We start from the raw sequence: 11,276 nt of genomic DNA on the forward strand, positions 1-11,276 counted from the left end.
ATGATAATGGATGAAATACAGCATTTGTCTAAGTGTGACTCTGATTAACTGTAAAGATTAAGCAAGTTAATTATAATTTCAAAGGTTAAGAGTAGCATTTTCGTGGTTGGGTGGTTACATTTATTCACTTCAAATTATATTTAGGCAGAGGAATAAAAAGTAAGCCTTCTTTTTCCTGTCCTGTTCTACCTGGTACAGACAACTCTGTCTGAATCACAATTTTGCATAGGCTGGAAGTACTCAAAAGGCATAGTTGTGGGTGCTAGAGGAGTGCATAACTCTATACAGTATGAAGACAATCAGGAATATTAAAAAGTTCACAATAAGAGTATAAGGAATTTAATATTTACTACGTTTCGCGTATACATGATTCTCGTTTTTGGGCTTAATTTGCAATAAAGCACAAAGAAATTGAATTACTTGAGTAACTGTCACACTTAGATATAAATTCAATGCCCTCTTAACCCCCAGTGTTCATACAGCGTGCTAAATAGCATAATCATCATGTCTGAACAAAAGAAACACATGGGAATCCTCTAAGTGCAGAGTTTAAAATTCAGATTATATGTATTTTTAAAGTGCAATATGTTAAGTATGTTAAGTACATTAAGTATGTGTTTGAATTCTTATGAATTATGTCCTGGAGGTCTTCATGAATTACGATTAGTGCAAAAATTGGCTTTCTGTGATGATTTCAAGAGCTGCTAATGTTTCTGGCTGCCTACATAAGAAGTGAGGTGGAATGACTGTTCTGAGATGTATTGCTACTGTCCCCTTCTCCTCCCAAGGCAACTAAGTAAGAGAGACCATGGGCCCTGGTTTGCAAGGGGCCTCCATCCACAGGAATTAGCAGTATCCAGTCATTAATAACGTCCTCATAGATAATAATTATCTTGCCATAGCTTGGTCAGTTGTCTTTGATAGCAAAGCAGAATGTAATTTTTGTGAGTATGTAAATCAGAATTGAATTATGTCTTTGGTTTTGTTTTATTTACACCTTAAAGATCAGGGAATAGTGAACTCTCTAGAATGTGTAGTGTTTAATTTTTGTCACACTCTGAAACTCTGTAAAGTTTTAACAATGAAAGTTTAACGTATCTGAAGAGCTACTGGCCAATGTTTTTAGATAAAAATGCAATGTGATGTTGGGAGACTTCAGAAACACACAAGAGTTGTAGCAGAATGCTTGCTGAGCGTCTCAAGTATGTCAAAGAGGCATGGAGATGCTTTTAATTTACAGAGAGAAGTTTTTCAGTCTTTTGCTCAGTGTGGTCCCTATTAGGACTCAGCAACTTTTACTATTCTTTAACCACTGTTTAACCATGTGTCCATATACTTAAGGATGTTGCATATGTCTTTCATCCAGTCATTTGGGACTGCTGCTCATCACTGTTGATACCACTATCTGGTATCACTGATCACCGCCCCTTTTCCTCCCCCCCTGCTGGTATTACAATGCTTTCCTAGATTAGAATCCGAGTATCTGCCTTAAAATTTTTGGGACGCAGTTAAACATTCTAACAATTAAGCATTTTCTGTATTGTCCTAAATATAGATGCTTTCCTGAACTAAAGATATGAACTACATTGATCTGTTCTGCAAAGACTGTTCTTTGTGGCATGTTTGAGCGTTTCTCTCTATTCTTTTTAGAAGCGTTCATCAGTGAGTGAATTTTGTTCAGAAATATAACAATGTAGATATTTTTAACTCTATTCTAGATTCACTGTTTTGTTGACCAGAGTTACTGGTCCTAGGCATATTTTCTTCATAGAGAGTATGTTCCTTCTACTTAGTTACATGGAAAAAAAGGCTAGATGTTAAACTGTCATAAGCAAGACAAATCAGTTAAAATAATTAGGACAATAACTGACCTTTGTAGCTCTGAGAAATAACAGGATTTGCAGTGCTGAAGAATGACTTATGAAGTGAAAAGGCCCAGTTTTACATGGCAATAACATCTTGTTTTACTGTAGATGTTTGGGTTGTGGTTAAATAACTTTTTGAAATACATAACAGTTTCCACTAAACTCTACTATCCTACTTACTGAGCCTATTTCATGATATTTGGAAGAATGCAGTCTCTAAAATCACTCTTGCTGTTCAGTGAATTATATTGCATCATATATCAGTTCAGAATGTTTATTATTAGAGCAGAGCCATTTCAAATTAAAATCAAAGAGTTATATGTACAGTCTTCAATAAATGTTACCAAGAGCTGGTAGCCTTAGATACATATATTGCTGGAAAAAAAGATTGCTGTCATAATGCTATGGAGATTTCACATTTCACATTTTGAATTAATAAAGCTGCACAAAATCTGATTAATTCATGGAAATTTGTTCCAAAATATCAAGAGGAGGAAGTATGAAAATCCAATTCAACTTTATGAGCCCTCAGTAGAGATGATGTGATGGAACAAATCTCTGATCTGTATTAGCTCACCAATTTCAGAATGCCTGCCCAGAAAAATACTTTCAGCCTGATGATGGGATCTGCTGGTGGAAATTGTTTTAACCAATAGTGTGTAATCTTTTATCTCCATATTTTGATGTTTAGTTTTCATTTTATGGAAACCTTTCTCCACGGAGGACACTTTATCGTACCCTGTCAGATGAAAGTATATGTAGCAATCGAAGAGGATCTTCATATGCCAGCTCTCGAAGTTCAATGCTAGACCAGGCTCTCCCAAATGATATCTTATTCAGCACTACTCCACCATATCACAGCACATTGCCTCCCAGAATGAGCCTGACACCTGGAATGGGAAATCTGAGAAGTAAGTGATTGTTAATGTTGTTGCTAAGTTTAGAATATATATTAGAATTTGCTTATTATGAAATGTCACATCAGTCTTGTGGGTATCCTAGTGAAAACGTATTTGGTCGTCAGTACATGCTTATTCTTAACTTGGGGATCAGTTCAGGTTTATTATGTTCAGAGATGGTGTTCACTTCCTATGAAATTTTCAGATGATCAGTGATAGTTAACAATCAATTGTCTGAAGATATTTCTGGTTATAATTTTATTTTCCAGTAGTGGCCCAATCGAGCCAAGCTGGCCTGTTTTATTTCAGTGTATGTGTACATTCAAATTAATGCTACATTATTGGTGTAAAACATGAATGCTTATATACCGCAGCCCAAACCTGTGTACACAGATGCATATATGTAGGCCACATATTTGTATATTTATATTTATATATTTATAAATATATTTATATTTATATATCTATATAGCAAGGGTAATTTTATTATTGTTCAGTGCTACTCAGTTATTTTACTCTGGCTACAGGGGACATGAAATCTAGAAATAAAGAAATACTTTTACTTAGCTACATTAATACAGTATTGCAATTGACTACAGCTTAGAAACATAGTAGAACAACTGTGAACTCTGAAGTTGATAGTTGAGGAGCTGTGGGTGGATTTCCTGACTGCTTGTAGCCCCGTATCCAGAGAGAATATGGACAAATGACTGAAGTAATAATGATGGGCCTCTGTCATTTATCATGTCTTTAAGGCACTGGCAGTTACTTACTTTCAGAATGAAGTTATATGAAAAAATACTTTGCTATAAAACTGAGGTGCATAACACTGAGCTTCATGTTAAACTGTTATTATAAACTTCTAAACTCCTGCTTCAGCTGGAAATGGAAGCTTAATGTACTTTTTGCCAAACTTCAAACTATTCCTCTTCCATCAGCATGAAACTCTTTAGCACAAATTGAGAATAGGAAGATTCTTTACTTTTACTGAAGCTCCATTTTCTTTCCTTTCAGACTAATTCATGAAATTTTGTAGCGTGTTAAGGACTTTAAAATGGCTTCCTGATTGCATTTGTTTTTTCTTACACGTGCTGGACCTGCGCTTGTAGAGCTATTTGTTACGAAGGTTCATTTGCAGAGTGATCAAACCACCATCATACTGGAGGCTCCAGCATTCTGGAGGCTGACACATGGCACCTAATGGTGCGTGTTCAGGCTTTATGCTGCTCTTCCAGCAGTGGAATTTTATTGTTTTGTGTATTGGTGCTGTCTTACATTATTTTCCCCTCTTGGTGCTTCTTAGATACAGACACATACGCAGTGGTGAAAAAACATGAAGTTAATATCTTGTCAGTCAGTGTGAAGCCAATTGTTAATAGCCAAGATAGTGTTATTTTCCTACACAGCTCCTATTTTCTGCTTCTGGTTTTGCATTATAAAAGTACCTTTCAATGCCAGCAATAAAAGATCTGTTATGATAACTGTCTTAAGGAAGCTATAATTGTTTATCTGTAATTGCCACCTGAAAACAAACACAGAATGACTTACCCACCATTATTTTCAAAATACTGCTAATCAATATCTGGTTATAAGAAACTAATTTTGACTCTTGTTAGGGAGGATTTTATAATTAGCGCATATGAGGTCTTTCCATTCTATTGCATTTATAATAATAGTTTGAGGCTGTAGTTTCAGATACCTGGACTACTAGCTCTGATAGTACTGTCTTTCATAAAATGCATCCATTTGTGATCTTTAAACATTTAAATTTTACTGATATTTAATGTTAGCAGAAATCAGTAAAAATAGTGTAGTCTTGACCAGAATTCATTTTTAGATACACTCTTGCATGTTATTACCCAGCACGCGTTCCATGAAATATTGTGGCAGCACCAAGTCTCGTGAGACCCCTCTAGCAAGGAATTGACTGTGATTAATAGGGAAGCAAAGCAGCAGCAAAAACAGAGCATAATGGGCAACCTGAAGGGTTTCAGATTACTAGAAAATCAGAATTATCAGACAAAAAGACTGTGCAAATATGGAAACAGGAACTTAAACTGTGTGATGTTCACTGTAGGAAGGAGGTGAGAAAATGAAGCTGTAGGATTTTTTTTATCATTTTATCACTGGAGGAAGTGAACTGAAAAAAATATTGCTTTCAGTAGAGCTTGAAATGAGTACTATGGATTGCACACAGTACACAACTGCAGAAAGATTTGTTTTATCTTAGTTTTTAGCTTAAACCAGAAAGCAGAACTTTTGTAGCTGAGAGCTCTGAAATTTTACCTTGGGGACACTAAAGATTCTCTGAGACAGTGCTTTTCGTGTTGAGTGATTCTCGCATACCATGCACAGTTGCAGGTACAAATGTATCCCTGTCTTGCCAATTCATGGCAGCTGAACTAGCAGTGAAGGAATGAAATCAGTGAAAACTACAGATATAGAATTAGCATACAGACATAACTAAGAATAATCCAGGAAGACATAGAGGCAGTCAGAGACCGTGGTCCACTCCTATAATGAAAAAAAAGGGAAAGAAAACTGCTGTGCTTTGGGAGAAGGAGCAAGGTGCAGGATACCTTCACTTATGAGGGTCTTCAGGAAGGGAACATTCTGGAACAAGACACTGGCAAATTCTGAATGTTTTCTTTTATGCTGTAGGAAACGACTGTGAGAAGTTCAGCATGAAAGTAGTTATTGGGGCACGTGCCCACTGTTCTCACAGTAGCATAAACATAGTTCCATGAGAAAGTCTATTAGCAGGCTGGCATGTTTGAAGGGAGGATTTGATCGTCCCTAGGTAGTGATGTAGTGGGGGGAGAGGCTTGGCAGGTAATTGCTGGTTGCAGGAACAAAGAACTGGAAGCAGACACTGGGATTTGTGTCTGCATATGTCTTGCTATGTTCCTTCACTTGCAGCAGCTTTTGAGTATAATCTTCTTATTAAATGATGCGTAATTTTATGAACACAGTAAGTACATAGCAGATATTCTTCCATTGCCTACAATTTCTACATAAAAATAGCAGCTCCAATTGAAGCAAGATACTTATCTTCTAAGTAGAAAAGGTTAAGTCAAGTGAATCTTTTTTCTTTCTCTTTCTAGTTACTCTTTGAATACAGGAGGGTGTAGGACTGACAACAGTCAATTTTAGGAGATCTCTATTGGAAACTGAGTTTAACAAATAATTCTGGTGAAAATAAGAACTCTTGAAAATGCTTTTACTGTAACATTACAATAATAAAAAAAATAAAGAAAATTTGTAAGTACAGGAAGTAAATGGCATAAATGAAAGGACCAGAAACCAGGAGATCAATGATTTTGTGCCAAATTGGAGTACAGCAAGTAAAGTAATCTTTGAAACTGAAAGATAACACGTGCATTATTTCCTCAAGGAAATAAAGCTATAAGTCCGTATTGGTTCAAAACAAAACTTGTGGGCAATGAAAAGAATGACTTTTGGGATTATGCATATCTTCTGAGACATGCAGAGGTGCACATGTTCCAGTGTAACTTGTCACCTTTGCACAAGTCAAAAAGGAAAACAGCAAGCAGTCTGCATGCTGTTGATGCTGCATTCATACAATGAAAATGTGTAGGCAAGGGGAAGGTTAGAGAAACAAGGTAGCAATGCAAATACACTGCTATAGAAATAACTCTTCCTAGCTAGTGTTCTTGAGTAGTATTCTCTGAAATTCCGGTGTACAAAAAGGCCTATGTCTTTAGAGCTCCTTTTTTAATTCCACACACCCCCTTGCATAATTTGTGTATTGAAAACTGATTATTCTGCAGTGGCACACTGATGCCTGTTCAGTTATCCTGCTTATAATAACAGCCATCAACATGAGCGCTTGAGTTTTCAGAGCTATCAGTGTTCATATCTCCTACTCCACGAGGCTTTCAGCAGCTAAGCTACTCTGTCAGGGACCAAATAGAATCCACCCTAAGGTGAACTCAGGTTCTCACAAAGACAATGTGTAATGAAGGTTGACTGCTGGTGAATATATCACTCCTAGACTTTAATTTGGATAGCCAGCAGAATGTACTGAGAACAGGCATCTTTCTGACAGGTTTCACAACCGGCCTCTGTAGGCTGATTGTATAAAAGCAATGGCTACCCCCTAGGGCCTGCCTGCTGGTCTAGAACCAAAATCTGGCTTGCCAGCCTTCAAATAAGGCTTTCTGTCTATTTTCCTCAACGGTGATATATAAAACACTTCTACTAGCATGAATGCGGTTCTTACAATTCCCAAATCATATACAACAGTTTAGAGTGTACTGTTGAGCTAACAAAAAACATTTTTACCCCAAGATAACCTTAGATAAGATTTTGCGTGTGTTTATAAGAAATTGAAAATATAATATTAGTACAGATGTAGGAGTAGTTACATTTCATATAGCATCCACTTTGGCATACCAAAAATGGTTATTAAGAAATATATTTCTACAGAGAATTGTCTAATCTTTTCCATTTGTAGTGGAACACTACTTTCATGTAAGTTGTAGAACAAGATAAATTCCACACTAAATAGGATTTCTACCTCAGAGACATTGATTTTGATTCTCGGGGCTTCCAGTTCTTGATAGAGAATTGCCAAAACTCCTTTACTCACATGTTCCAGATTTAAAAACAAATAACAAAAGCCCCATTTTTTTTTACAAAGAGCTAATTTTACATGCCATAATCATTGCTCTGTGCAGTAGAATGTTCTGTAACATGCTACTGCTTTGAGATTTTTAGGCCAGAAATCTTTAATTCAAATAGACTTCAGTATTCTCTGTTATAGTTCTGGACAATGACAACATGCCACTTTCTTATGCAAGAATAGATCTACGTGCGTGTGTGTGCATTTTTTCCTTCAGTGATTTTTATGTTTGGTGCTGTGCTGGAAAAAAAACATCAATTAAAATATTGTAGTCAGAAGCACTAGAATAGTTAGATGGAAAAGTCCTCTACTTCTGAAATATTTAATGAAAAAATAGGTATTTTGACACATCATAAAAGCAAAAATCATTTTTCTTTTGACTGTACTATTTAATAAAGGTGACTGCATCAATAGCTGTAGATGAAATTCAGTTTAAAATAGTCTATTTGTGTTTTATGCAGTCTTAAAAGAATCTTTGTGTCTATTCCACAGTATTCATTCACAGTGAAGATTGCTATAGGAAGATAAGGGAAATGTTAAACTATTTAAGATAGTTATGAAAATTAACATCTCTTCTACTATGATATGTGTTTGCAGTATCTTTCTAAAAGACTGCATAACTGTATAAACTAACATTATAGATCAACTGAAATGCATACACTAATCTTCAGTATATGGCATTTTACACCTTAATCTGGAGCTCAGGGATCAACATGCAAATTTTGCATTCTCAGATACACAGATTTTAAGTTAATAGGGTAATATTTTCAGTGTGAAAGTGAGTCTTGGATACAGGCTAGAACTTACAAATGTAATAGAAGTACATGATTGTTCTGAAATTGCTTTGAGAAATGAAATGTTTAAGTTTCAGAATGAAACACTGTGTGTAAATATTTCATATGTTGATTCACAGCCTTCTTTAAAACACGCCTTTGTTCACCTAGCAACTTTTCTGCTCAGTGCCCAGGTTTAATATTGTATGCTTTAAGAATCAATGCAGCCTACTCACAGAATTCACAGGAAAGTGCAAAGAGCACATAACGTGTGGAGGGGCACAAAAACCTCTAGAAACCATTCCCAGCTCATTCTTCTTGAGTTAACTGTTGTGTCCACCCTTACTGAGTATGAAAAAAGAAACAGAAAAAAGAAAACTGAAGAAAGCAGTCATTAATTATATATATATATATTTACAGTTCATTATAACAGGTTCAAAATTAATTTTACTTCATTGTTATGGGAAGACTAATTATTGTGTTTATTGTTTAGATGAATTCTGGTTCTCAGATGGGTCCTTATCTGATAAAGCCAAATTCAATGATCCTGGCCTGATGCCCCTGCCAGACACTGCCACAGGGCTAGACTGGTCCAACCTGGTAGATGCTGCACGAGCGTTTGAAGGTAACAGGAAAAGTTAAATAAAGATCACTGTTCACTACACAAAAATTTTGGGGGGAAAAAGAATATATATTTTTATATATATACACATATGAACACATTTTGAATTAACAAAAATCCAGTGTTTGCCTCTGAAGCTCTTTTAGTTGTATTCCTTCTCAGTGCTAATGATTGTCACTGAAAAGTAGGAATGTTCTCTAAAATACTCTCAGTGTCTGTCTTAAATACCATTCATCTCTTACAGACCATAGTGTTCTCTGTAATCTATTGGAAAAATCAGGTGATTCAAAGATTCAAAGCTCCTAAGTTAGATGCTTTAAAATGAGACTGGGAGTAACAGTTTCTCTGGATTTCTTGTGTTGTCTTCAAGAACTTTGTGTACACAGTCCAAGTGATGTTGCGTCCCTCTTGGTTTTCGTAAGGCATTGAAAGCAGCAAAAATATATGCTAAAAATGTAGCAGAATTTGAGGTGCAGGATATAAACTAGGTTTGCATTATTAAATGATAAGACTGGATTAACAAAGAAAAACCTCATTCACCTCTCTGGTAGCTAAGCATACTCATAATGTATAAACACAGAAAGGTGGATGTATGTTTGAGTCTAACCATCTATCCATTTGTACATTTGTGTTTCCTGGTTTCCTATAAGTGTTATGGTTGGGACACAAGACTATCCTAGAACATGCAACGTTTTTTTATCCGGTATTATTCTTGCTAGCGAATGTATGAGTCAGAAATATTAGAGTAAGGATGATGTATAGGTCCCGTATTTGAGTTGAATGGGTTAAGTTAGTAATGAGCTGTTGTTGTGTTTAGTTGGCTTTTGGTTTTTGTTGTTTGTTTTTTTTTTCAACTAAAAGCAACCATGGTAATAAGATCTCAGGTACAGATTCCTTCCCTGAGTATGAAGTGATTAAATTTTGAAAGCTCTTCAGAAGCACTTACTTTACTAATTTAATTGGAATAATTAAAATTTCAGAAAACAAAACAAACTGTAGTAAAAAAAAAAAAAAAAAAAAAAAAAAAAGTGGAGATAAACAATGATGATTAGCATCCAAAAGAACTCTATTGTTTATCTACACTCATTACTCTTCACAACTTCTTACACATCTGTTGTAGCTCTCTGAAAGTATTGTAATGATGGGAATATGACAACTGGCCCCATACATTTGGATGTTTGCACAGGAAACATCCTACAATTTGTTATTGGTAAATAACTGAAACAGCAGTAAATTATGTATTTGATAACTTGGTGCTTGAAGAATATTTTGAAATGCTAATACAAATACAGAATTTGAGTTCAGCTATCTAAAAGGTTATGCTCCTATACTGGTTGATTTCTTTGAAAACCAGAATCAATTTTCATTACCTTTACTGTTTAATATTTACATTTAAGAGATAAATGTAGAACAAACACAACTGTATACTGTGCCTGTTCTACAGGGGGCAAATATTGCTGGATTTTAATTGCAAATATCTTTGTACCTGAGTAGATTAAGGTGAAGAATTGCAAGATGGAAACTTATTAAATCTGATTTTTTAGAAAAACTTAAGGCAGAAAATAATATATATACATGTGTGCATGTGTGAAGGAAGGTAATTCTTCACATTTAGAACTCTGCAGTAGATATATTCACACATCTGTGCAAGATGATTTGTAGTATATTTTTACTTCACTTGTAATACTGCAACTTAAATATTTTGACGAGGAGAATTTTTGAGCTCTTGTTCATCTTCCTCTATTCTATGTCCTGCAATTGGAAAATCATTTTTAAAAAGAATAACTGATAGGAATATCATTAAAAAAAAATCATTGGGAAGGAAGGAGTTGGATATGAATTAACAGATGTTTATTCTCCATGTGTTTTAATGTTGATAATTGAGGAGTTGCTTCATCTTAGCATTTAAAAATAACTTGGAACTACTCTTCTGCATTCCATCAATATGAAAAAGAGAGAGTGGGTAATTCTAAAAATCATAAACTCATGAATATAAAACTCTTTTCATCTTTTCATTAAATAGGATGGAAATAAGGTCACATTTTAAATAGGGCATATCAAAAAAAGATCAATGGAAAAGGATCAAAGATGGGAAATTGAAGTTAGAGTTGATTTCTACTTTGGCTTTATCAAGCTGATATTTAAAAGTTATGTTCATTTCTAGAGAAAAGTCTTCATTCAAGTTTGGTTTTTTCTTTGTACAGCGTCTTTTCTTAGTATTCTTTGATTAGAATTACCAAACTGATAGCAAGGTTGTGGTATTTCCCCTGTGATTTTTCTAGACTGTATTCTAAGAACTTACATTCTTCTCTGTTCAAAATTGTCATGGTTTTGTAATTTTGTAATTTTGCTATCAGTATTCCACATCATAACATCATGTCAAGTATGGATACTTCTGTTGAATGTGCAGTCCACAGAAGAAGACTACATATCCCAGAGAACAACAGGAGTAACAATAAGTCACGGGACCAG

The 11,276-nt window shown here is 35.0% G+C and overlaps 1 protein-coding gene across 9 annotated transcripts in view; it reads left to right on the plus strand.

Annotated features, from left to right (window-relative positions):
* SIPA1L2 (signal induced proliferation associated 1 like 2) overlaps positions 1 to 11,276 on the plus strand; it is a 131,000-nt gene that overhangs the window by 102,096 nt on the left and 17,628 nt on the right. For 7 of the 9 annotated variants that reach the window (XM_015857870.2, XM_015857869.2, XM_015857872.2 and 4 more), the window contains 2 exons: positions 2,557 to 2,776; positions 8,676 to 8,807. In XM_015857870.2, coding sequence (XP_015713356.1) covers positions 2,557 to 2,776; positions 8,676 to 8,807 — 352 coding nt within the window. The remainder of the gene's footprint in view (positions 1 to 2,556; positions 2,777 to 8,675; positions 8,808 to 11,276) is intronic. The other 2 variants (XM_032443332.1, XM_015857876.2) reach the window with 1 other exon arrangement.

This window comes from Coturnix japonica, chromosome 3 (assembly GCF_001577835.2).
Source record: "Coturnix japonica isolate 7356 chromosome 3, Coturnix japonica 2.1, whole genome shotgun sequence".
Classification (NCBI taxonomy): Eukaryota; Metazoa; Chordata; class Aves; order Galliformes; family Phasianidae; genus Coturnix; species Coturnix japonica.